General features: G+C 45.0%; 1 protein-coding gene across 5 annotated transcripts in view; it reads left to right on the forward strand.

Moving 5' to 3' along the window:
• Positions 1-554: 554 nt before the first annotated feature.
• LOC137425134 (optineurin-like) overlaps positions 555-27,017 on the forward strand; it is a 38,113-nt gene continuing 11,650 nt past the window's right edge. Inside the window, exons 1-10 of one of the 5 annotated variants that reach the window (XM_068113259.2) lie at positions 555-631; positions 6,417-6,720; positions 12,779-13,008; positions 16,268-16,390; positions 16,527-16,748; positions 16,926-16,987; positions 18,487-18,691; positions 18,782-18,897; positions 23,697-23,849; positions 24,298-24,382. In XM_068113259.2, the coding sequence (XP_067969360.1) occupies positions 6,429-6,720; positions 12,779-13,008; positions 16,268-16,390; positions 16,527-16,748; positions 16,926-16,987; positions 18,487-18,691; positions 18,782-18,897; positions 23,697-23,849; positions 24,298-24,382 (1,488 nt within the window). In that variant the 5' untranslated portion in view covers positions 555-631; positions 6,417-6,428. Of the gene's footprint in view, positions 632-767; positions 881-6,416; positions 6,721-12,778; positions 13,009-16,267; positions 16,391-16,526; positions 16,749-16,925; positions 16,988-18,486; positions 18,692-18,781; positions 18,898-23,696; positions 23,850-24,297; positions 24,383-27,017 lie in introns of those variants that run through there. The other 4 variants (XM_068113260.2, XM_068113261.2, XM_078776343.1 and 1 more) reach the window with 4 other exon arrangements.

Here is a 27,017-nt window from a genome sequence, read left to right on the forward strand (position 1 = left end):
GTTCGCTGTGAGGTCAGTAATAGGTTCGCTGCGAATTCAAATGGCGATGTTATTCCTATTACTATTAATTCGGCTGAGGCTGAGGCTCCAAAGTGTTTTATGTGTCTTGAAGGGTCTTTATGGTCTTCGGGGTCCTAAAAGTTTTACGTTTAAATTGGAATTAGATAGGTATGTGATACGTGGATGCATTGGAGATGTACATGCATATTGGCAGGACTTGTGGGGAAGGAACTTGCGTGTGGATGAGGGATGGGGCCCTCTGGTGTTGGTGTAGCGCAGACATGATGGGCCGAATGGCCTCCTCCAGCGCCAAAATCCCGTCTTGTTTAATAGAATACTGTACATGGTGAGCCATTACAGATTGAACAAAATCACACGAATGATACAGGAATTAATACTAATAGTAATAGGAACAACATCGCCATTTGAATTCGCAGCGGACCTATTACTGACCATACAGCGACGCGCGGTCCTTCTCCCTCCCTCTCATCTCCCTCACGCCTTCAATTCTGACAATCTGGCGTTGTTGTTGTTGTTGCGTGATGACGTCATCACGGGACTTTCCGAGGCGGACGTCGCTCTTTTCCCGGAAGTCATGCTTTGCGATCTCTGCCCCATGTAGCTGAAAACGGTGAGTGTCGCTTGATCTTTCTGTTCGCAATAACGTGTTTAGTTCGGTTTCGGGTTCGCACAAGTTATTTATTTACAGACTAGTCTGAAGAGGACACTCTTCAGAGGGTCTTCATGATCATGATTCATGGTTTATTTACCTGGATTTGAATCCGTAGAGCTATTGTATTGCGTCTTTACCTTTGACCTCTGAACTCGTCCATCAAACATCGATGAGCCTGCTGTGCACGTTTCGTCGCAACAGAAAAATGTATTGACGGAGTCGGGAACTGTTTATATCCATGCACCCGGAAGCGGAGCTGTGCCTCTTGTGTTTGCTTCTGTGTGTGTGTGTGTGTGTGTGTGTGTGTGTGTGTGTGTGTGTGTGTGTGTGTGTGTGTGTGTGTGTGTCTGTCTGTCTGTCTGTCTGTCTGTCTGTCTGTCTTATGTGTGTGTGTCTGTCTTATGTGTGTGTGTCTGTCTTATGTGTGTGTGTGTGTGTGTGTGTGTGTGTGTGTCTTATGTGTGTGTGTGTGTGTGTGTGTGTGTGTGTCTTATGTGTGTGTGTCTTATGTGTGTGTGTCTTATGTGTGTGTGTCTTATGTGTGTGTGTCTTATGTGTGTGTGTCTTATGTGTGTGTGTCTTGTGTGTGTGTGTGTCTTATGTGTGTGTGTCTTATGTGTGTGTGTATGTGTATGTCGTGTGTGTGTGTGTGTCTTGTGTGTGTGTGTGTGTCGTGTGTGTGTGTGTCTTGTGTGTGTGTGTGTGTGTGTGTGTGTGTGTGTGTGTGTGTGTGTGTGTGTGTGTGTGTGTGTGTGTCTTGTGTGTGTGTGTCTTGTGTGTGTGTCTTGTGTGTGTGTCTTGTGTGTGTGTGTGTGTATGTCTTATGTGTGTGTATGTCTTATGTGTGTGTGTATGTCCTATGTGTGTGTGTATGTCTTATGTGTGTGTGTATGTCTTATGTGTGTGTGTATATGTCTTATGTGTGTGTGTATGTCTTATGTATGTATATGTCTTATGTGTGTGTATGTCTTATGTGTGTGTATGTCTTATGTGTGTGTGTATGTCTTATGTGTGTGTGTATGTGTGTGTGTGTGTATGTGTGTGTGTGTATGTCTTATGTGTGTGTGTATGTCTTATGTGTGTGTGTATGTCTTATGTGTGTGTGTATGTCTTATGTGTGTGTGTATGTTTTATGTGTGTGTATGTCTTATGTGTGTGTGTATGTCTTATGTGTGTGTGTATGTCTTATGCGTGTGTGTGTATGTCTTATGTGTGTGTGTATGTCTTATGTGTGTGTGTATGTCTTATGTGTGTGTGTATGTCTTATGTGTGTGTGTATGTCTTATGTGTGTGTGTATGTCTTTTGTTTGTCTGTATGTCTTATGTGTGTGTATGTCTTTTGTTTGTCTGTATGTCATATGTGTGTGTGTATGTCTTATGTGTGTGTGTGTATGTCTTATGTGTGTGTGTGTGTGTGTGTGTGTGTGTGTGTGTGTGTGTGTGTGTGTGTGTCTCTTATGTGTTTGTGTTTGTCGTGTGTGTGTTTGTCGTGTGTGTGTTTGTCGTGTGTGTGTTTGTCGTCTGTGGGGTGTTTGTCGTCTGTGGGGTGTTTGTCGTCTGTGGGGTGTTTGTCGTCTGTGGGGTGTTTGTCGTCTGTGGGGTGTTTGTCGTCTGTGGGGTGTTTGTCGTCTGTGGGGTGTTTGTCGTCTGTGGGGTGTTTGTCGTCTGTGGGGTGTTTGTCGTCTGTGGGGTGTTTGTCGTCTGTGGGGTGTTTGTCGTCTGTGGGGTGTTTGTCGTCTGTGGGGTGTTTGTCGTCTGTGGGGTGTTTGTCGTCTGTGGGGTGTTTGTCGTCTGTGGGGTGTTTGTCGTCTGTGGGGTGTTTGTCGTCTGTGGGGTGTTTGTCGTCTGTGGGGTGTTTGTCGTCTGTGGGGTGTTTGTCGTCTGTGGGGTGTTTGTCGTCTGTGGGGTGTTTGTCGTCTGTGGGGTGTTTGTCGTCAGTTGGGTGTTTGTCGTCAGTTGGGTGTTTGTCGTCAGTTGGGTGTTTGTCGTCAGTTGGGTGTTTGTCGTCAGTTGGGTGTTTGTCGTCAGTTGGGTGTTTGTCGTCAGTTGGGTGTTTGTCGTCAGTTGGGTGTTTGTCGTCAGTTGGGTGTTTGGCGTCAGTTGGGTGTTTGTCGTCAGTTGGGTGTTTGTCGTCAGTTGGGTGTTTGTCGTCAGTTGGGTGTTTGTCGTCAGTTGGGTGTTTGGCGTCAGTTGGGTGTTTGTCGTCAGTTGGGTGTTTGTCGTCAGTTGGGTGTTTGTCGTCAGTTGGGTGTTTGTCGTCAGTTGGGTGTTTGTCGTCAGTTGGGTGTTTGTCGTCAGTTGGGTGTTTGTCGTCAGTTGGGTGTTTGTCGTCAGTTGGGTGTTTGGCGTCAGTTGGGTGTTTGTCGTCAGTTGGGTGTTTGTCGTCAGTTGGGTGTTTGTCGTCAGTTGGGTGTTTGTCGTCAGTTGGGTGTTTGTCGTCAGTTGGGTGTTTGTCGTCAGTTGGGTGTTTGTCGTCAGTTGGGTGTTTGTCGTCAGTTGGGTGTTTGTCGTCAGTTGGGTGTTTGTCGTCAGTTGGGTGTTTGTCGTCAGTTGGGTGTTTGTCGTCAGTTGGGTGTTTGTCGTCAGTTGGGTGTTTGTCGTCAGTTGGGTGTTTGTCGTCAGTTGGGTGTTTGTCGTCAGTTGGGTGTTTGTCGTCAGTTGGGTGTTTGTCGTCAGTTGGGTGTTTGTCGTCAGTTGGGTGTTTGTCGTCAGTTGGGTGTTTGTCGTCAGTTGGGTGTTTGTCGTCAGTTGGGTGTTTGTCGTCAGTTGGGTGTTTGTCGTCAGTTGGGTGTTTGTCGTCAGTTGGGTGTTTGTCGTCAGTTGGGTGTTTGTCGTCAGTTGGGTGTTTGTCGTCAGTTGGGTGTTTGTCGTCAGTTGGGTGTTTGTCGTCAGTTGGGTGTTTGTCGTCAGTTGGGTGTTTGTCGTCAGTTGGGTGTTTGTCGTCAGTTGGGTGTTTGTCAGTTGGGTGTTTGTCGTCTGTGTGTTTGTCGTCTGTGTGTTTGTCGTCTGTGTGTTTGTCGCCGGTGTGTTCGTCGCCTGTGTGTTCGTCGCCTGTGTGTTTGTCGCCTGTGTGTTTGTCGCCTGTGTGTTTGTCGCCTGTGTGTTTGTCGCCTGTGTGTTTGTCGCCTGTGTGTTTGTCGTCTGTGTGTGTTTGTCGTGTGTGTGTGTTTGGCGTCTGTGTGTTTGTCGTCTGTGTGTTTGTCGTCTGTGTGATTGTCGTCTGTGTGTTTGTCGTCTGTGTGTTTGGCGTCTGTGTGTTTGGCGTCTGTGTGTTTGTCGTCTGTGTGTTTGTCGTCTGTGTGTTTGTCGTCTGTGTGTTTGCCGTCTGTGTGTTTGCCGTCTGTGTGTTTGCCGTCTGTGTGTTTGCCGTCTGTGTGTTTGCCGTCTGTGTGTTTGGCGTCTGTGTGTTTGGCGTCTGTGTGTTTGTCGTCTGTGTGTTTGTCGTCTGTGTGATTGTCGTCTGTGTGATTGTCGTCTGTGTGTTTGTCGTCTGTGTGTTTGGCATCTGGGTGTTTGTCGTCTGTGTGTTTGCCGTCTGTGTGTTTGCCGTCTCTGTGTTTGCCGTCTGTGTGTTTGCCGTCTGTGTGTTTGCCGTCTGTGTGTTTGCCGTCTGTGTGTTTGCCGTCTGTGTGTTTGCCGTCGGTGTGTTTGCCGTCTGTGTGTTTGCCGTCTGTGTGTTTGCCGTCTGTGTGTTTGCCGTCTGTGTGTTTGCCGTCTGTGTGTTTGCCGTCTGTGTGTTTGCCGTCTGTGTGTTTGCCGTCTGTGTGTTTGCCGCCTGTGTGTTTGCCGCCTGTGTGTTTGCCGCCTGTGTGTTTGCCGCCTGTGTGTTTGCCGCATGTGTGTTTGCCGCATGTGTGTTTGCCGCATGTGTGTTTGCCGCATGTGTGTTTGCCGCATGTGTGTTTGCCGCATGTGTGTTTGCCGCATGTGTGTTTGCCGCATGTGTGTTTGCCGCCTGTGTGTTTGCCGCCTGTGTGTTTGCCGCCTGTGTGTTTGCCGCCTGTGTGTTTGCCGCCTGTGTGTTTGCCGCCTGTGTGTTTGCCGCCTGTGTGTTTGCCGCCTGTGTGTTTGCCGCCTGTGTGTTTGTCATGTGTGTGTATGTCTTATATGTGTGTGTTTCTGTTTTTCGTGTATGTGTGTTTGTCGTGTGTGTTGTGTGAGTGTTTGTCGGGTGTGTGTTTGTCGTGTGTGTGTTTGTCGTGTGTGTGTGTTTGTCGTGTGTGTGTTTGTCGTGTGTGTGTTTGTCGTGTGTGTGTTTGTCGTGTGTGTGTTTGTCGTGTGTGTGTTTGTCGTGTGTGTGTTTGTCGTGTGTGTGTTTGTCGTGTGTGTGTTTGTCGTGTGTGTTTGTCGTGTGTGTGTTTGTCGTGTGTGTGTTTGTCGTGTGTGTGTTTGTCGTGTGTGTGTTTGTCGTGTGTGTGTTTGTCGTGTGTGTGTTTGTCGTGTGTGTGTTTGTCGTGTGTGTGTATGTCATGTGTGTGTATGTCTTATGTGTGTGTGTTTGTGTTTTTCGTGTATGTATGTTTGTCGTGCATGTGTGTGTGTTTGTCGTGTGTGTGTGTGCTTGTTGTGTGTGTGTTTGTCGTGTGTGTGTTTGTCGTGTGTGTGTTTGTCGTGTGTGTGTTTATCGTGTGTGTGTGTTTGTCATGTGTGTGTTTATCATGTGTGTGTTTGTCGTATGTGTGTTTGTCGTATGTGTGTTTGTCGTATGTGTGTTTGTCGTATGTGTGTTTGTCGTCTGTGTGTTTGTCATGTGTGTGTATGTCTTATGTGTGTGTGTTTGTGTTTTTCGTGTATGTATGTTTGTCGTGCATGTGTGTGTGTGTTTGTCGTGTGTGTCGTTTGTGTGTTTGTCGTGTGTGTGTTTGTTGTGTGTGTGTTTGTTGTGTGTGTGTTTGTTGTGTGTGTGTTTGTTGTGTGTGTGTTTGTCGTGTGTGTTTGTGTTTGTCGTGTGTGTTTGTCGTGTGTGTGTTTGTTGTGTGTGTGTTTGTTGTGTGTGTGTGTGTGTGTGTGTGTGTGTGTGTGTGTTTGTTGTGTGTGTGTGTTTGTTGTGTGTGTGTGTTTGTTGTGTGTGTGTTTGTTGTGTGTGTGTTTGTTGTCCGTGTGTGTGTGTGTGTGTGTGTGTGTGTGTGTGTGTGTGTGTGTGTGTGTGTGTGTGTGTGTGTGTGTGTGTGTATTTGTCGTGTGTTTGTGTGTTCGTGTTCTTTGTTTTTAAACTTGTCTGTGTTTCATGATCTTGCTTTTGAAGCCTGCCTCTATTTTTTAAGGCACATTGAAAAAATAAAACAAAACGGTGGAGCAAGTATTGCACTCAGCTGAATTCATTTAGAGAATCCCATTTTTGAAGTTTCTTTTAAGTGAAAAGATTGCTACCCATGGCACATTTGAAGGGCCATTTAGCACTTTCCTTTTGTTCCGCTCTGTTTTTCCTCTCTGCGTGTTTCTATTTCTTTCTCTTTACTTTCTGTCTTGATCTTTCAGCTGGTCATGGCAGTCTGACACCAAGTGTTGATAAACACTGTTTTATAACTTGAATGATATAAATCGTGTTCAAGGCAGGCAGAAGCTTGCTTTCCTCAGCCCTATGTTGATAGTATTAAAGGGAAGAGAGGAAGAAGATAATCCCCAACAACTCATATTTGAAAGATGTACTGCTGTATCTACCATTGCTAAGCTCCTTAAACATTTTGATCTACTGTTACATCATCCCCACAGTTGTGATCTATGTACATGCATCTCTCTACAGACCTTTCGTGATATGGAGGAACTGACTTCTTCACACGAAGTCACAAATGGGCCCATAAATGGAATTGCGAACGCGACTTGTTTGCCACTTTCCGAGAATGAAGCCAGAGTGAACATGCTTGAACTGGACAGAATTACGCAGGAAGGTGAAGGTGATGGTGAGGATGTGGCTGAATGCAAAGGTGAAGGGGCCTCGGGGATGGCCAAACCCTCCCCTTTGGCCTCAGCTCCCAGCAGTTTGAAAACACCAGAAGAAAATCTGCAACAGTTGAAAGAACTCCTGCGGGAAAACCATGAACTGAAGGGTGAGACCTGAATCTTTGAACTCAATGATGACGTGTCTCGCATGTCTCATTGTCTCATCCTTACTAGCACTTCTGCATGCACAGACGCGGTGTGTGTCCAGGGAATAACGTTTTTTTTTTTTTACCATTTGATCTTTTGTCATTGAATTATTAACAAACCTTTACTACGAGGATATGGGAAGACAAATTAATAATTTGGGCAAAATGTCAAAGGGCAAAGGTATAATAAGTACAAACAGCCCTTGTTAGTCCGTCTGCCGCTGCGTAGCACAAGCCGGACATGTTTTGTAACACTTCCGTGTTTCTTTATTGGTTCACGAGTTATCAAACAGAGTGACCACTATATTCGTTATGGGTGTGTGTCTGTCTGTCTGTCTGTCTGTCCACAGCATAACTACCCGATGATATCATCCGATCTTGATGAAACTTGGGTGGGAGGTTGATATCATGATCTAGTTGTGTCCTGCCTTGAGTGGGCGTATTGTGCCCATTGTGGGCGGAGTGACGCCCGAAAAAGATGTCTTTTTCGGGGGTAATCGAGTTCAAGCTACATCTTCTTGGAGGGGTTTGGTGGAATCTGACAGGGGTTTCAGTATTTGGTTAGGCCAATGTCATGTGTCTAGCCCCACGGAGCTCTATTTTTCATTTTCGCCCCAATGTCAAGGTCACAATTGGAGGTCTCGTCTCTTCAAAGCTGTCCATGCGCGCTCGCTTTCGAAGTTAAGTAACTTTTCACAATTGTGTTTTTGTCGAAACTGTATCTTTCTCTCGGTGTATGTACCTATTGGGGTGTCTTTAATAGTATTCTTGGCGTTGGTTTTTCATACCTGTGTACAGAATCGTCGGTCTTTCGTATCGCATATTCTGAGGCCTAAGTGTAGTACTAGGCTACCGTGTCCGACCTTGGCAGGAGGCTTTGTTTTTGTCTCAGCGGTTCTCCGATCGCGCTGCAATTACTTTCCGGTCTCTGTTTTTCACGGTCTTTTCATCCCATACTTCCTTGTTTTAAAATCTCAAAAAACAAAACAAAAAAAAAACAAAACATTTCCTTCTGTTCTTATTCGTTTATTCGTTCTTATTTGTTCGTTCGTTCTTCGACCACATTGTTAAAAAATGTCTAATCTGTCCCCTGAAGACCTGTATTCTGTCACATTCTATAACACCTTTTTCTTCTTCTATAAAAGGAGGCTTTCGACTTGCTCACCAAATCTATTCATTCCCAAAAAAAATTCCATCTCTTATAGTGCATCTTTCATTCATTCCCTAAACTCTCTAGCACTCCATCCTCCCTCCAGCGTCCTCAAACGTATTTTTGACTCGAATGTCTCAAGAAACTCATTTTGCAATAAATGTTCGTTTCCCATTAATCGTACACTTTTCAAAATCCCATCACCCCAAAATCCCATTTCCCATCACCCCTCCCCTCTAAATCTACCCCCTTGCCCCTCCCCTCCAAATAATCCCCATCACCCATCTCTTTCAAATCTTCCCCCTTGCCCCTCCCCTCCAAATCTTCCCAATCACCCATTCCTTTCAAATCTCCCCCCACACCCCTCCCCTCCGAGACTCTCCCTCGCTCCTCCCCTCCTAGACTCCCCTCTCACCCCTCCTCCTCAAAGCGTCCTCCCCGCTTCTTCCCCCTTCCAACTTTCACCTTCATCTCCCTCAACCTTCTGCCTCGTTCTTCCCCCTCGTCAAATAACACCTCACTGCGCCTCTCCCAATCACCATCAAACCTTTTGTCTGCCCCATTCTTCCCTTTCTCCAAGCTATTCTGTAATCTCCGACACACCTTCAACAGCTCTCCCTACCTCTTCCTCCTCTTCCACAACCCTACCGCTCCCCCCCCCCCCCTATTCTGTATCCGATGCTCCCCCTTCCTCTTCCTTAACAGTATGGACCTCAAACATCCGGGGCCTTCGCTCAAACTTGTCTGATCTCTCCATACAGGTTGCTTCTGACAAACCAGACGTGATCTGCTTAACAGAAACTTTCCTCCTTCATGATGTCTCTGATTCCTTGGTATCTCTCCCAGGTTACTCCCTCCTCCGGTATGATAGACCTGAGCCTCGTCCTGGAGGTGGGGTTGCTATCTTTATAAAAAACTCTCTTCCTCACTCGCCCTGCACTGCCCTCTCTCCACCTCACCCCCAGGAATACCTTTGGCTACGGCTTCCCCTTCGCTCCCACCTTTTGTTTATATGTGTGTTGTACCATCCACCAAACAGTGATGACTCCATCTACATCTCGCTGTCTGAGAATATGGACCAACTTCTATCTACCCATCCCAACTCTCTCTTCCTCATATGTGGTGATTTCAACTGTCACCATGCCAGTTGGCTGGGTGTGGGTACCTCTCTCACCAGCCATGGCCCTTCAGCAAAGGACTTCTGTGACTCACTGGGACTGACACAATCTGTCAATTTCCCGACCCGGATTTCAGTCAACGGAGCATCTTCTCTTCTGGACTTGGTTATGACTAACTTCCCTGAAAATGTCTGCTGCTCTTCTTCTGCTCCAATCGGCTCTTCTGATCATGTGCTTGTTAAAGTGGACATCTCTCTGACCATTCTCAGAGACCCTCCTCAGCGTCGACGAGTCTGGCATTTCACTCAGGCCAACTGGCATGGTCTTCAAGCAGCCATCAATCATCTGGACTGGTCTCCCATCTCTACTGCCTCTGACATAAATTCTTCCTGGGAATTCTTCCAAAGCAAACTGCTCTCTCTCATGCACAGATTTATCCCATCTCGTCTTCTGTTGTCATACCCTTCCTCCCGTCCATGGTACATGGAATCTTGTGGTGAGGCTATTGCCCAGAAACAACTTGCTTTCGTCTCCTGGAAAGCAAATCCAACGGAAGGAAATCTCATTTCCTTTCACAAAGCCCGAAACAAGTGTGTGTCCACCCTCAGGAGAGCCAGGAAACAATATCTCTCCGTTCTCAGGACCGAACTCTCTTATCTGTCTCCCTCTTCCAAATCCTGGTGGCGTCTGGTCAAATCTGTTTCTGGTGTTTGTTCCCCCTCCATCCCCTCCCTCACCTCAAATGGCCACACGGCTGACTCCGCACGTGAAAAAGCTGAATGCCTCAACTCTGTGTTTGCCTCCAAATCTTGTGTCCCAAACCCATCCCTCTCTGTACCCACCGTACCCAGTCGTACCCAGCTGCTCCTGGACTCTGTGTCCTTTCCTCCTGACAAAGTGGAAAAGTTTCTGTCAACCCTCGACTCGGATTCTGCAACTGGACCTGACGGCATCAGCCCACGGGTCCTAAAATCCTGTTCTTCCGCTCTTTCACTCCCTCTCTCTGTTCTCTTCACCCTCTCTTTTGCTCAAGGTCATCTTCCATCTGCTTGGAAATCTGCCAACATCACCGTTTTGCACAAAAAAGGTGCAAAAACAGATCCCAGCAACTACAGACCAATCAGCCTTCTCCCAATTATCAGCAAAGTCATGGAATCCATCATTGCTTCAGATATGAAATCTTTCCTCTTCTCCAATGGCTTGATCTCTGATCATCAATTTGGTTTCAGACCTGGACACTCTACTCTGGACATGCTGCTTCTGCTTTCTCAACAATGGATGGAGGTCCTCAATGCCAAACAGGAAATTAGAGCAGTCTCCCTTGACATATCACGTGCCTTCGATACGGTCTGGCACCCCGCTCTGCTCACCAAACTCTCCTCTTTTGGTATCAATGGAAATCTCCACGCATGGCTGGCAGACTTCCTCTCTAGTCATAGTCAACGTGTGGCCCTGAATGGGTTTCTCTCATCTCCTCTGCCTGTTCAGGCTGGAGTTCCACAAGGCAGTGTTCTGGGCCCTGTGCTTTTTCTGGTCTTCATCAATGATCTCTCTGACTCTCTTGAAAATCCTCTGTATCTCTTTGCTGATGACTCTACTCTCTGTCGCTCCATTCTTCATCCCTCAGATCGGCAGTCTGCAGCCTCCTCACTCTCTGCAGACCTGGACAAAATCACAGACTGGGCAAACAAGTGGAACATGTCTTTCAATCCTGACAAATCTCACACTCTTACGATGTCTCTCCGAAAAGACCGACTGGACAACCCTCCCAGCCACTTTCTGAATAATCCTCTCCAAGAAGTTCTGTCACTCAAGCTTTTGGGTCTGACTATCTGCCATGATCATTCCTGGGAAAACCACATTTCAAATCTGGCCTCCAAAGCCAGTCGCCGACTGGGCATCCTCCGTCGTGCGAAGTCCTTCCTTGGCACACCTGAGCTCCTCACCACATACAAGGCTTTCATCCGCAGCTCAATGGAATACTTCTCTCCCCTCTGGGCTGGTGCTCCTGCCTCACACCGAGCTCGTCTTCACGCTGTTGAAACCAAAGCATTCAGAATCATTGGAATCTCCCGCGATGAAGCTAACTCCAAGGGCCTCTCACTCACTCACCGCAGGCAGGTTGGTGGTCTTTCCGTCTTCTACCGACTCCTCTCTGGCCTTGCCCCCCCAGCTCTCTCTGGGCTCTGTCCCGCAAATATTCCTACAGGTCGCACAAGATCTGCCTGCAACCCTCTTATGGTCAAACTGCCAAAATCAAGACTCTCTGCTCACCTTCACTCCTTCATTCCTCTTTTCTCCCACCTCTGGAACAAACTCCCTCACTCTCTTCAATCGCACTCCACCCTCCAGGTCTTTAAAACAGCTGTTCACCACCATCTCTTATCTTCCCCCATCCAAAACCTTGATCTTTTCTACGCCCGCTAATTTCACCCCAATTCCACTTTTTTGAAATACCAACTTCTGTCCTGGAAGTCCTTGGTGTCCTTGTGTTTTATACTTCTCCCGCCCCCCCCCCCCCCCTTCCCATGCCTCCTCCCCCCAAGCCCTCTCCCTTCCACACATCTCCGTGCTCTCAAATGTTGTGTTTGTGTGCTTCCCCTTCTCTCCCCATCTTGTTTTCCGCTCCCTCTTTTTATGTATTTTGTTTGTCTGGTTGATTTGTTTGTGAAGTAAATGTTAGCTCTTTCACGAGCCTCGATTCAGTATACAAAGGTCACAAAATTTAGAAAAGTAGATTTTTGATGGTTTTATTACATTGTTCGCTTCCTGATAGGGTGAAATGTCGTACATGATCTTGTATTATCAGTATCACATACATCATGAAATACAAGTTTTCCAACAAATTTCAGAATCTACGACCTTTGACCTTTGAAGGTCACAAAGGTCAAATTTTCAAAGTTGTCGGAATCAAACCGAATTTTCGGTATTGTGTAGCGAACTAACCTCATAACTGATTATACATTATTTTCTATCATTTCAAGGTCAGTAACCTTCGTTTTGACATTTCCGGGCCACCACCACACACAATTACGTACAGCTGGCTCTTAAAGGCCTGCGCACGCAGCGCATTGGGGCCCTTTGTAAATACGCATGTACACCACATGTCGGGGGCCGACACCTGCCACATGTGCCCCCGACCCCACAGTCCGGGCCTGTTTCGGTTATCGTCCGTCCTTTGTCATTGAATACCGCTCGCTCGTGAACCATCGTCGTCTCCTGACTTGTTTATTTACCATTTGAGCTTCAGTGTGTCTTTCCAGCCATAACCTTTTTACCATTTGAGATTTTGTCATTAAATTTTCAACAAACCTTTATTATGAGAATATGGAGAATGCTTATTATTATTATTTTTAGCTGTTGTTTTCGTCAAGTTTAGTTCGAGCTTAAAGCAGACGCGGATGAGCTCTGCATCTTGAGATTGCTTTCTTGTTATACATGTAACATGGCTTCTTCTTGCACTTTCGTATTAAACTGATATGTACTGGCCATGCTTGTTATACTTTTTCCTTACCATGATCTAGCTCCTCCTTACCTTCCTTCCCTGTCTTATTTACACTCTATTGCATCCTTTCCCTCTTAATAATTATCCTTTCCTCTATGTAGTCTTTTTATTTTCAATTTTTTATGTTCCACCTTCCAAACCCACACCCTCCTCCCCACCACCCCCGCATAATTTTCCCTTTTTTGCAATAACTAAGTAGCTACCTGATACATTTTTCTTTCATGCTGTTTACCTGTTTTATTACAGTGACATTCCGTGGGATGACATCTGCCATGCAGCAGCATAATGAGACCAATCTATTGTGGCTGCAGCGGCAGAAGCAAGAGCGTGAATTTGTGTCCATCAAGATGACTGAGGCACAGGATGCCATGGCACAACTATTAGCCGAGCGTGACTGCTATAAACAGCAGCTGGAAGAAGTCCTAACACAGCTGGCCTCCATCAGACAAATCAAGCAACCGGAAGAGCTACAGCTAGTGAGTTAAACAAACCCTTTAGCGGATTTTCTCTTTATTATTAAAACAGATTTATAACGAGCAAGAATTGCTTTGCAATAAGTATCACTTACTGAGGTGATATTTGCTAAAACCAAAAAGGGCATAACACTGGGAAAAATTGATGAAACACCCTAAAACTCGAACTTGTTCTGTAACTTATCATAATAAAGATATGCACCAAGTTTCAGTTGAATATGTTAAAGGGTATGTAAAAATGTGCAGAAAACCACAGGTGAGAGGGACTAATAAGGACCATGAATAAGCATCAACCAAAACTAGTATCACAGGGTTGCAGGAGTAATAACTTTGGCTAAAAGCATGAACAGCAGTTTTATATCGTAAAATAAATCTAGATGGTATTCATAGAATACTTACCCTGTGCAGTCTTGAGAAGGACTTGGTGGGAGCCAACTCGTCTATTTTAAAGGTTTATTTATCCAATATGGCTGCCCGATCACGTGACCGATGACATCTTCTTTATCAAATCGTATTTCCCAAGGGTAGTTGATCAATTAGTTTGTTTAATAATCAATCAAGGGTAAATAATCAAGGGTAGTTAATCAATCAAGTTTCACATTGATCAGTTAAGCGGTTTCAGAGAAGAAGATTTTCAAAGATTTTCGCTTAGATCCAATATGGCTGCCAGACCACATGACCGTTGGCATCACAGATTTCCATTCTCCAATATAATTGCGTAGATCACACTCAAGAAATTTCAAACTGATCAGACTAAGCGTTGTACTTGTCCAATTATGATGTCATAATTAAGGCACCAATGACGTAATCGTTAACAACACTCATTCCTCATGCGGAGTTCTTTACAATGAGCCACGTTTCCATTTTTTTTTCCATGGAGTGGTTTCATAGATAAAGAAGTGCAACGATTTTCGATTTTTCCAAGATGGCGCCTGTACCACCTGACTTATGACATCATAATCATCATTAAAAAATTATACCGGAGAAGGCGCTCATGTGGTAAAAATTTCGTGTCCATCAGACTAACAGTTGCAGAGAATTTTGTTTTCATACTGATCGGATCAAGCGTTGTACTTGTCGAATTATGACATTATAATTAAGGCACCAGTGACATCATCATTTACATATCTTATTCCCCATGGGGAGTACTTGACAATGAGCAATGTTTCAATTTTTTCCATTTAGCGGTTTTGGAGATATAGAGGTGTAACGTTTTTCCAAGATGGCGTCCATAGCACATGACCTACGATGTCATAATTATCAATAAAAATTATACAGGAGGAGGCGCACCTATGGTGGGAAATTTCATGTCAATCGGACCAACACTTGCCAAGAAAATGAATTTTAAAAATGCAGACATGTACGACATATGCACGCACACAACCAATCGCTTAACCCTGATTTTTGCTTCGCGAGTGGGTCATTCCATGTCAAATCATCAAAGAATCTGCCGTCATCTCTCAGATTTTTGTAAAACTTTGGGAACCAATTGGGACCCATGAAAAACAGCTAGAACTCAAATATTTTTGCTAACAGCCTCTTAATTAGTGAGATACAGGTTAACGAACTTTGGACTAATTAGCGTGATGTCGCGAATTCAAATGGCCATATCTCTAAAAGTATAACACCTAGAGAGCTGGTTTTGGTGTCATTTTAAAGGTATTTTCATGCCCTATAAATTTGTCTGGGCAACATTTTCCTACCTCCAATCACAAAAAAGTTATCACAAAATATAAACTTCAATCGTGAATCCAAAAAAAATGTATCCTTCAAATTTCCTCAAATTCATCCCAGATGTACCTTATGATGTCAAGAAGCTTCCACATAAGTTGTGATGGGCACTCCAATAGTTTCTGAGATATGAGCAATAATGTACATGTACGTATGGCATATAGGTTCGAAAATCAGCATTTGTAATGTATTATACAATCATTCTAACCTAGCCATGACAGGGAACACAGGGAACAACCATCAATTGCTTTGAAGTATCATATACTTTCATTTTCAACTGGGCCTGAGGGGAATTCTCATCTGGGGAATTCCAACTGGGATTTCCCATGTGGGTAAGTCGAGGTGATGCAACTTTCACAGTCTAAGATCCCCAGGGAAAGTCCAAGTTGGCTTAGTGTAATGCTTAGGCCTGCCACCAACAGAAATTGGCAGTTCACTTCTGAAGGAGCTGCAGAAAAATGACGACTGCCAAGGAAAAGTTCATCTTGAAGCAGAAATCCTGCTGCAATCCCTTTGGAGCTCATGAAAAACCAAAGTCGTCTGGCTTGAGAGCTGTTAGCCAAAAAGCCATAGCCGCTCATCCAAGCCTCAAACTGCAAAGTGCACAGAAAATCTGTACCCAGTGTCGTAAGAAACTGGCAAAAAGACAACCAGGTGTGGTAGAGACTCAGAGTGAAATACCATTACCAGTGACCAGCAGCGCTATTAGCAGTAGTGAGGACAATGATGGTGGAGGTGAATTACCAATACCAGGCAGTTCAGGGGAGTTTGAATTTCATTCTCCTGAAATGGAACTGAATACACTGAATGAGTCTTTGGGATTGATTGGAGAATCACCTATTCCAAAAAAGAGACTTGCTGCAGATAAATATGTGAAATCCAAAACCAAGAAAATCGGTGACACTGGTTAGTGAACCTAAGTCAGGTTAGTGAACACTGTGTACTTGAACTCACTTATTGATTGTATAATACATTACAAATGCTGATTTTCGAACCTATATGCCATACGTACATGTACATTATTGCTCATATCTCAGAAACTATTGGAGTGCCCATCACAAAATTTATGTGGAAGCTTCTTGACATCATAAGGTACCTCTGGGATGAATTTGAGGAAATTTGAAGGATACATTTTTTGGGGATTCACAATTGAAGTTTATATTTTGTGATAACTTTTTTGTGGTTGGAGGTAGGAAAATGTTGCCCAGACAAATTCATAGGGCATGAAAATACCTTTAAAATGACACCAAACCAGCTCTCTAGGTGTTATACTTTTAGAGATATGGCCATTTGAATTCGCGACGTCGCGCTAATTAGTCCAAAGTTCGTTAGTCTGTATCTCACTAATTAAGAGGCTGTTAGCAAAAATATTTGAGTTCTTGCCGTTTTTCATGGGTCCCAATTGGTTCCCAAAGTTTTACAAAAATCTGAGAGATGACGGCAGATTCTTTGATGATTTGACATGGAATGGCTGGAGTGCAGGATAATGAGTACATGGAGTCATATTTGTGTTCCTCTGACAATTGTGCAGTACTCTTGCTGCTGTCAACCTATACAGGCCTCACAAGATTACACAGCCCCCACTTCCTCCCAGGGCTGTGGATTTATTGGACTCCGAGACCAGGAAGAAATACATCCTCAGTCTCAGTCACAGGTTGGAACACTTCAGTTTTTAATAATTTTTATTTTACAGCATTAAGAATAACTAATTTAAGTTTAGAGTTGGAACGATGTGCCAGGGTCAAAATGCTAGCATTGTTCAGGGAGATGTTGCAACGTGCTCCTGGCAGGGATGCTACGGAGAGCCTGTAGGTTCTGAGTACTTGGTCCTTCTCAAGAAGCAAAAGAAACATCTTGAGCAGGAACTTCAAAGTGCTCAGGAACATATCCAACGGCTGACCCGAGAGAAGGAAGACCTGGTGACAATGAATAGTGCCTTGCAGATGCGGCTCAAACCCAGTAAAAGTGTCAAAGCAGGCTCAGACCCTAGTTCGTATATGGTAAGAATCATGGTAAGAAGTATTGTACACTTCTTGATTTGCTGCTGGAAGTCAAACCAATTTTGTGCTCATAACTGTCAGTTTGATGGCAAATATGTACATTTGGCACTGTCAATTGCATCATTTATATTGGATTCCTAACATTAATTTCAAATGTGTTATTTAATTTACATGTTGTTGTATGTTAAGGGTATTAATGCAGAAGAGGAGATGAACAATGGACGTGTGAAGCCAGGTGTGGAAGACAATAGGTAAGTGCATGTCTGCATTGTTGTGTAATTTGCTGGCAATTAACCCTGGGATGAGATGAGTGTTGGCCCAAATAAATTTCAAAACAATGGCCAACCATGGCCATGGTTGGCCATTGTTTAAATGGCCGATGTGGCCCATTTGTTGCTCTACTGTTTGCAAAACCATGTTAGTCAATTTTTTTTTTTAACATGATAACAATAATATGTCTCATATGGGGAGAGGGCTATCACCACCAGAGTAGGTGGTGATAGCCCTCAACATGAGCTTGCACATACAGGTAGTGAACAAAAAAATGGAAACACCTGTATAAATGAGGGATACCAAGCACCAGCTTCCACACAGATGTGGCCCATTTGTTAATGGAGCAAATAACATCCCAGCATGCTTAAGGTCATGTATAAAAATGCTGCACAGGCCTGATTACCTATAATGCATGGCTGCAAGAGGAGACCCCCGGATGCCTTCATCCATGGAGCACATGTGGTCTCCCAACGGTTTGACGATCATGACACTGATGTTATCCATATATGTCATGGCCTTCTCAGTTACCAGATTTAAACTCGATCTAGCATTTATGGGATATTCTGGAACAACGCCCGAGACCGTTTTCCACCTCCATTAAACAGGTGTGAGCTGATTGACTTTATTGTGGAAGAATGGTGCTGCATTCCTCCTGCAGAATTCCAGACGCTGGTGGATTCTGTGCCATGGCACATACAGGCCGTACTGGCCACACATGGTAGCCCAACACCTTATTAAGTGACTTTACATTGGTGTTTCCATTTTTTGTCCACTACCTGTATATAGACCTCTTGAACTTTCTTGTTCATAAAATTAAAGATTTTACAGTGAGTATTATGTTTGAGGTGGTCTATATATCACATATGTATGGGGTGGGACGACAATGGTGTTTAGGGAAGGGGGCTGACGGGGGCGGAGGGGGGGGGGGAGCAAGATGAGGAGAGGGGGTGTTTTAGATGGGAGTAAAGGGAATGGGGAGGATAATAAAAAACCACCTTTAGAGGCCATTTTTTCCCCGCAAGCGGGGGTTGGCCTTTTTCGGGAACTGTGGTTGTTGTTGTTTTTCGGTCCCCTTTTTGAAGCAATGTTTTACGGCCGGATGCCCTTCCTGACGCCAACCCTTTTTGCCGCCTTTAACGACAAGCAGGGAATTACCAGTGAACTGGTACTCAATTTGCCGACCTCGGAAGGATGACAGGCTGAGTCAACCCCCCTGGCGTTAATTCAGCGATTGACCGGGATTCGAACCCAGGATCCTAGGATCCTAAGCCGGCACCCTAGCCGCTAGCCCAACACCAGGGAATGGGGAGGATAATGAATAAGTATATTCAGGAATGTAGGGCTGTATATACCATTTTTGTACCTGTGTGAAGAATTTGTAGAGGAAGAAGAGTGAGAGATTAATTGTAGAGAGAAAAGGGACAAAAGCATTGTTTCAGGAAGGTTAGTTAATACTATAGATTGTTTTATTTTACAGAGAGAATGAGCTTCATCTTGAGCTTGAACAGACGCCAAATGAAGTGCAGTGCAGTCAGGCCACCAAGGCTGAGGAAGCAAGCCGACTGCTGGAAAGTTGTAAAAATGAGTGTAAAGTGCTCCACGGACAGTTGCATCAGGCACGACAATCCCGGCAGGACCTCGCTCGGCAACTCGAGACAATGCAGTCTCAGACAGAGAAGCAGGTAAAGCAAAATGTCTTTAAGTGCATTAATGAACCTCAGTCTTTCCATATATTTGACTGTCTTTTCTCATTACCACCAATTGCTTTGCAGTATCCTGAAGATGTTGCCACGCTGAAGGCCCAGGTGAGGTCACTGGTGGAGGAGCTGGGTGAGGTGCAAGACAAACTACGTGCAGCGGTGCTCACAATCACGACACAGAGAGAGAGGTTGTCATTCAATGGACGATACACCCAGAATTTTGCTTGTTGGTCTCCATCTTATGTAAAGCAGAAAAAAATGGCTGTTTGCCATTGTATGTGATTCTTGGCCTGCAGTTGCAATTAGGCATATAAAGACCGAATATCTGCAGTTTGCCAGTCAAACATTTCTTGTTGAGGTTGAAGGTATTTATGTGGAAGTAAGTATGTCTACTGCATTCCGGTCCCTCGAGTGACGGGGCTTGCTTCGATCTCTCCACGGCATCAAAGTTTGAGTGTTTTCCCGTTCGTTTCTTTGTCAAATTTCCGCTGCGTATTTTGTTGTGTATGTTTTATTGTGTGTTTCTATTTGGTTTTGGTTTTGTAGTTGTTGCAAATTTGTGTGTAATTAGTCGTTTCTTTGTTCGCGCCTCGTGCGCCTCGTGCGGCCTGGTGTCTCGTGCGGCCTCCTCATCTCGACTTGTGCCCCGCCCCCTATATCTCGTTTTTCTTTCACCTCTGCTCCTGCTTTCTCAAATCCACGTTCTCACTTAGAGACTTTTCCCAGATTGTTTTTCATGGTTTTGTTTAAATATTTATTTAAATATGTTTAAACCGCAGCCGTGATGCTGACGCCGCCCCCCCCCCCCACCCCCCAGAATTTCCATGTTTTAAACGTTTCCCAGTGTGTACCCTGGATAAGAATAGGTACGCCGTATCCCTGCGTGTCGTAAGAGGCGACTAAGAGGGTTGGCGTCAGGAAGGGCATCCGGCCATAAAAACATTGCCTCAAAAAGAGAACCATGACAATTACAACTACATGTGGGCAGGGTACAGCCCGAAGTGGAGATCGGTTTCTGAGGTTTGGGACATGGAATGTAGGGACAATGACAGGGAGATCAGAAGTGGTGGAAATATTGGTCAGAAGAAGAGTGGACATATGTTGTGCGCAAGAGATGAGATGGAAGGGAAGTGGTGTGAGAATGGTGAAGGGTAGGCAGGGACAGAAATACAAGTTTGTGTGGCAAGGGTGCTTGGAGGGCGTGAATGGTGTTGGTGTCCTGTTTTCTGAGGAGTTTGGTAGACAGTGTGGTGAGTGTGACTAGAGTGAGTGATAGGTTGATGATGGTGAAAATGATGATTGGAAAGCTCTTTGTGAACGTCATCTCGGGATATGCTCCGCAGGTTGGTCGAAGCGATGAAGAGAAGGACAAGTTCTGGTGTGCGATAGAGAAGCTGATGGAAAACGTGAAAGATGAGGAAGTTGTTGTGGTAGGAGGAGACCTAAATGGACATGTGGGAAGGAGTATGGATGGTTTTGACGGAGTTCATGGGGGTTACGGATATGGTGTGAGAAATGGAGAAGGTGAAAGGATTTTGGAGTTTGCTGATGGAGCTGATTTGTTGATTTGTAATACTCAGTTCCAAAAAGAGGATAATAAGCTTGTTACATACACGTCAGGTGGGTCGACGACAACCGTTGACTACCTGATGGTGCGTAGGCGAGATAGGGGGCACCTCCGGGACACAAAGGTGATCCCGGGGGAGGAGGCTGTTTCACAGCACCACTTGGTTGTCTGCGACGTAAGGGTGAAAGGTGCGAGGAGAGCTCGGCGGGTGAAGTACCAACCGAGAATGAAGGTGTGGAGGTTGAAAGAGGTGACAGTAAGGGAGGCATTAAAAGAGAGGCTGAGTAGGGTCGAGGATGATGTGGTTGAGCTTGAAAGTGGTTGGATGTCAATGAAAGCTAGTCTGTTGGGAGCCGTTGGTGAGGTATGTGGATGGACAAAAGGACCACCGAGGCACTCGGAAACATGGTGGTGGGATGATGAAGTTGGAAAGAGGATTGACGAGAAGAGGAAGAAGTTCAAGGAGTGGCAGAAGGCGAAGGGTACGGGAGCAGAAACAGCAGAGCATGAAAGTTATAAGGCAGCCAGGAAGGCTGCAAAGAAAGAGGTAGCAAAGGCGCAGGAGGCATGTAGGAAAATGTTCGGAGAACGCTTGGATTCGGAAGAGGGTCAGAAAGCAGTATTCAGGATTGCAGAGCAGATAGCGAAAGAGAGGTGTGATGTAATGGGGGTGAGTTGCTTGAAGGATGAAGTGGGACAAATCGTTGTCGACCCAGATGGAATTAAAGGAAGATGGAAAAGATATATGGAAATGCTGTTGAATACAGAGAATGAATGGGATGGCAACATAGAGAGTCTTCCAGTTTTAGGACCGGCAGAGAAGATAACTGAGAAGGAAGTTGAGGAAGCGATAAAAGCAATGAAGGGTAGAAAAGCGGGAGGGCCGACGGGAGTTGTGGGAGATATGTTGAAGGCAGCAGGAAGTTGGGGTGTGAAGAGAATGACAGAGATCTGTAATCTGGTGGTGAAACAAGGCCGCATTCCAGTGGATTGGGAACTGAGTACCCTCGTCCCTCTATACAAGGGGAAAGGTGATCCTCTGGAGTGTGGCTCGTACCGAGCGATAAAGTTATTGGAGCATGGAATGAAGGTATTGGAAAGGGTGTTGGAGAGGAGGATAAGGAAGAAAGTGAAGATCGACGAAATGCAGTTTGGATTCATGCCAGGAAGAGGAACGACAGACGCGCTTTTCATTGTGAGGCAGTTGCAGGAGAAGTACATGGAGAAGAGGAAGAAGTTGTTTCTTGGGTTTGTTGATCTGGAGAAAGCATTCGATCGGGTTCCACGCAAAGTGTTGACATGGGCATTGAGGAAGTTAGGAGTGGAGGAATGGTTCATCAGAGTAGTGATGACAATGTACAAAAGAGCGCACACAGCTGTAAGGACGAAGGACGGGAACAGTGGTGAGTTTGAGGTGAAGGTGGGAGTGCATCAGGGGTCGGTACTAAGTCCACTACTATTTGTAGCTGTGATGGAGGTGCTGGCTCAGAACGTAAAGGAGGGTCTACCGTGGGAGTTGTTGTATGCAGATGATCTGGTGTTGATTGCGGAAAGTATGGATGGACTGAAGGAAAAGATGAACACGTGGAAGGAATGTATGGAGACAAAAGGTCTGAAGGTGAATATCGGAAAGACGAAGGTGATGGCAAGTGGTAAAGCATGTGGTGAGGTGGAAAGAACTGGGAAGTGGCCCTGTGCTGTGTGTCGGAAGGGTGTCGGAGTGAACTCCATTCAGTGTACAATGTGCGCTGAGTGGGTTCATCAAAAATGTAGTGGTCTGAGAGGGTCATTAACCAGTGTGGCAGCTACATTCAAATGTAAGGTGTGCACAGAGGGAGCTGCAGATGGAGGAAATGTTGAGTTGGATCTTGGAGACGGCGTGAAGCTGGAAGGTGTGAAAACATTTTGCTACCTCGGAGACATGCTGAATGGAGAAGGTGGATCAGACTCGGCAACGGTTGCTCGAGTGAGATGTGCATGGAAGAAGTTTCGGGAATTGAGTGGCGTGCTGATGATGAGGGGAGTGTCGTTGAAGCTGAAGGGAAAGGTGTATGCTGCATGTGTGAGAAGTGTTATGATTTATGGGAGCGAGACATGGGTAATGAACGTAGAGCAGCAACGAAGGTTGGAAAGGGTGGAAATGCGAATGGTTCGACGGATGTGCGGAGTATCGTTGAGAGAGAGGAAGACAAATGATGAATTGCGAAAGATGATGGGAATAGAGCCTGTGATTGATGCTGTGAAGAGGAACAGGTTGAGATGGTTTGGTCATGTGTTGAGGAAGGATGAAAGTGACTGGTTGAGAAGAGTGATGGAAATGAATGTAGAAGGAAGTAGAAGACGGGGAAGACCGAGAAAGACTTGGCTAATGATGGTGGAAGAAGAAATGCGGGCAAGGGGGTTAACAAGGAGAGATGCAGAAAATAGGGCAAAATGGAGAAGATTGTCATGGGGACCGCAAGGCTAACCCCCGCTCTAGCAGGGAAAATGGCCTTTAAAATGCATGTTGTTGTTGTTGTTGAAAGTATGTCTACTGGGCATCAAAATTCAATGATGTTATAAAATGATACCAGACTGATGATGCTGAGTAATGATGTCAGACTCGGTGGTGTAATGGTTAGAACGTTCACTTTGAGTCTGGGAGGTCAGGTGTTCGAACCCCAGCGGAATCGTACTAAGCACTGTAAATATGGTATGTGCTGCTTCTGTGCTTGATGCTCAGCATTTGAAAAGGATAAAGCATAGACAAACAACCATAAGTTGACAATCATTACGCAAGCTTTGATGGGCCTAATGGCCTCCTTCTGCATTTAGGTTTCTTGCGAGGGAACTCATATTATTATTATTTAAATGGCCGTTGTGTCCATCCACATAAGCCATTGCACTGTGACACACATTGATATATACTGTATTGCAACCCTCCAGTTCAGTGTGTTTGGCCTCCAGGAAGATAACGCATTTTGTTGAGCTTAATGAATGAATTAATGATCGTTTTAAGGCCATTTTTCCCCGCGAGAGCGGGGGTTAGCCTTGCGGGCCCCAAGACAATCATGGTTCTCTGTTTGAGGCAATGTTTTTATGGCCGGATGCCCTTCCTGACACCAATTTTGTTGAGCTCAATGCAAAATAAAATTAAGTTATTTCACAAGGCCTATGCATGAACCATGATGATTTGAAGCGAATCGAGGGCCGGATGTAACAATTTTAGATTTATAATTTGCAGATGTAAATCGAATGTGGCGTATGACTCAGGTTTTCCACTCCTGCACTGTTTAAGGTCATACGACAGAGACTTGTCATGCTAGAAGTCGACAAGAGCATCGCAACTGGAAAACAAAGTTCTAACACTGGCACAAAGTCCAGTTGCACTCCTATTTGCTGACATTGTGCATATGTTTTGTTTGCCCTATGGTGTGACAGCTACGAGGAAAAGATGAGCCAAGTCCAGGAGCTGGAGAGGAAGCTTGACGGGCAACATGAGCAGTACACACGTGATGTAAACCGTTTATCGCTGCAGGCTCATAACATGGAAGGAGCACTAAAGCGGGAGCGGCTGAAAGCCTCTGAGGAGAAGTAAGGCACAATCATCGTATGTGCAGACGAAGAATTAAACATACTGTCTTTGAATTTGATGTAAGGTTTTAAAGCTAACCACCAGTTATAAAGATTGTGTAGTCGAGATCTTTCCGAAGAGACAGAGTGAGAGTCTGCTTTATTTCTTGGTGCTGGAAATTCCTCTGAAAACAAAAGTTGTTCTCGCTAAACTAAGTGTGCCTTGTTTGCTTTGAATAACTTTTGTTTGTGCAGGAATTGGGCAAACATTTGTTGTCAAAGATCATGTTTTTGTGCGTAACAAAATAGTCACTTTTATTTATTATATTGTTCTATATTCTCAATACCATGCAAGTCCAGTTGAACTACATTCTCTTGTTGGCACTCACACACTCGATGAGGTTTTTATTTCTCGTTGAAATGATACAATCGAAGACTTTCTGCTTTCTTTTTTGCCTCACCACTGCAGGAGAAAGCAGGTCCACCTGCAAACGGTTTATAATGAACTGTTTGGCAATTACAACGATCTTGTGAAGGAGATGGACGTTATGAAGGTAATGGTAAATCGTTGGCACTGTAGTTTATCACAACACCATGGCCTAGATAGGTGATTGAGAATAAATCGATGGTGGAATTGATGGCAGGCAATTTGATTTAATAAATATTTAATACTCGTAAAAAGCCCATCAAATATGATGGGTTGGAAGAGTTTATTCGACGGTTCAGCCTCGTGAGTGTGCCAAAGTCTGAAGCCTCAGTCTAGTGTCACGTGTGCTTATATCTTCTTTTTTATTAGACATCATACGGATGTATATGAACACTCGTTTTACTCCGCGCGTTGCACACCTAGTGCAGTGACTTTCACCTCCCTGCACCTTGTATTTTTTTTGTTAATGCTTCTTCAAGCCACCATCCACCGTTGAGGCTCGGTTTGCAAGCCACCATCTACATTTCCAACAGAAGACACATAATTACTCTTTTATGTAAAATGTTTTTCGAGTTTGTTTTATCCTCAGAAATAGACCGTAGTGAACACACATTCGTGTTAAAACCATCTCTTATCTTCCCCCATCCAAAACCTTGATCTTTTCTACCCCCACTAATTTCACCCCAGATCCACTTTTTTGAAATACCAACTTCTTTCCTGGAAGTTTCCAAGGAAGTCAACTTCTTTCCTGGAAGAATTTTGGGTCTCACTATCTGCCATGATCTTTCTTGGGAAAACCACATTTCCAAGCTGGCCTCCAAAGCCAGTCGCCGACTGGGCATCCTCCGTCGTGCGAAGTCCTTCCTCGGCACACCTGAGCTCCTCACCACATACAAGGCTTTCATCCGCAGCTCAATGGAATACTGTTCTCCCCTATGGGCCGGTGCTCCTGCCTCACACCTAGCTCGGCTTCACGCTGTTGAAACCAAAGCTTTCAGAATTATTGGAATCTCCCGCGATGAAGCTATCTCTGAGGGCCTTTCACTCACTCACCGCAGGCAGGTAGGTGGTCTTTCTGTCTTCTACCGACTCCTCTCCGGCCTTGCACCCCCAGCTCTCTCTGTGCTCTGTCCCCCAAATATTCCTACAGGTCGCACAAGATCTGCCAGCAACCCTCTGATGGTTAAACTGCCGAAATCTCGGCTCTCCGCTCACCTTCACTCTTTCATTCCTCTTTTCTCCCGCCTCTGGAACAAACTCCCTCACTCCCTTCAATCCCACTCCTCCCTCCAGGTCTTTAAAACAGCTGTTCACCACCATCTCTTATCTTCCCCCATCCAAAACCTTGATCTTTTCTACCCCCGCTAATTCACCCCAGATCCACCTTGTTTGAAATTCCAACTTCTTTCCTGGAAGTCCTGGCAGTGTCCATATGTTTTATACCTCTCCCACTGCCCCCTTCCCACGCCCCCCCCCCCCAAAGCCCTCGCCCTCTCTCAGATCTCTCGATGTCTCCATGTCTCTCGGTCCCTGCTCTCAAATGTTGTGTTTGTGTCCTTCCCCCTCTCTCCCCATCTTGTCTACCGCTCCCTATGTTATATGTTTTATGTGTCGGTTTGTCTTTCTGTGTGATTAATGTTCGCTCTTTCACGAGCCTCGATATTGTATACAAAAAAAAAAAAAAAAAAAAAAGTCCTTGCAGTGTACTTGTGTTTTATACTACCCCCCCCCCCTTCCCCCCCCCAAGCCCTCTCCCTCTCACAGATCTCCCGATGTCCCTGCTCTCAAATGTTGTGTTTGTGCTTCCCCTTCTCTCCCCATCTTGTCTACCGCTACCCTTATTATATGTTATGTGTGCCTGTTTCATTTTTTGTGTGATAAATGTTAGCTCTTTCATGGGCCTCGATCCTGTATACAAAAAAAAAAAAAAAAAAGATTGGCTTTTAAAACCTACCCTTATGAAGGGGGATAGACGTCTGCACAAACATACAAACTGACATTGTGTTTTATATGGTAGATCATGAGAATGGAAAGTCATGTTGACTCTTTTTATTCCTATGCTTTTTGAAAGAACAACGAGGGGATATTGTAATCGGCTCTGTCTTTCTGTCTCTGTCACGCTATATCCTCCTAAACGGTTGGGCAAAATTTATCTAAACTTGATAGTTATGATCACCTCATGGCACGAAGGTGCAAGAGCAGTACCATTTTTGGCCTCGTCCTTCCAGGCAATGCCAAAGGTCAAATACCAAAAAATGCAATTATGGGGACATTTTAAAATCAAACTTTGTATATGCATTAACATTGGGGGACGCATTAATTATGCAACGATTTTTTTATTTACCCCGAAATGTTCATGCAACGTTCATGCCCCAGGGGGTGATAAATTTGGTCACAGAGGGCATAACAGGAAAATAATTTCTAACTCTAAATTTGATATTGCGTCATTCCTGGTGGAACGTTTTGCCATTTTTACCCTCACAGGAGGAGAGGGTATTGCATTTGGGTCTGTTTGTTTGTCTGTTTGTCTGCACAGAATAAATATGATGTTCTCGGCAACCGTTGATCCTATTGACAGGAAATTTCCACCATAGGTGCAACTCCACCTGTAGAATTTTTGAATGATAATTATGACGTCATAGGTCACATGGAATGGGCGCCATCTTGGAAAAACCGAAAAACTTTGCACCTCTATATCTCTGAAAGCGCTGCATAGAAAAAATTGAGACATTGCTCATTATAAAGAACTCTCCATGGGAATA

This window comes from Myxine glutinosa, chromosome 4 (genome assembly GCF_964187855.1).
Source record: "Myxine glutinosa chromosome 4, kmMyxGlut1.1, whole genome shotgun sequence".
In the NCBI taxonomy this organism is placed as follows: domain Eukaryota; kingdom Metazoa; phylum Chordata; class Myxini; order Myxiniformes; family Myxinidae; genus Myxine; species Myxine glutinosa.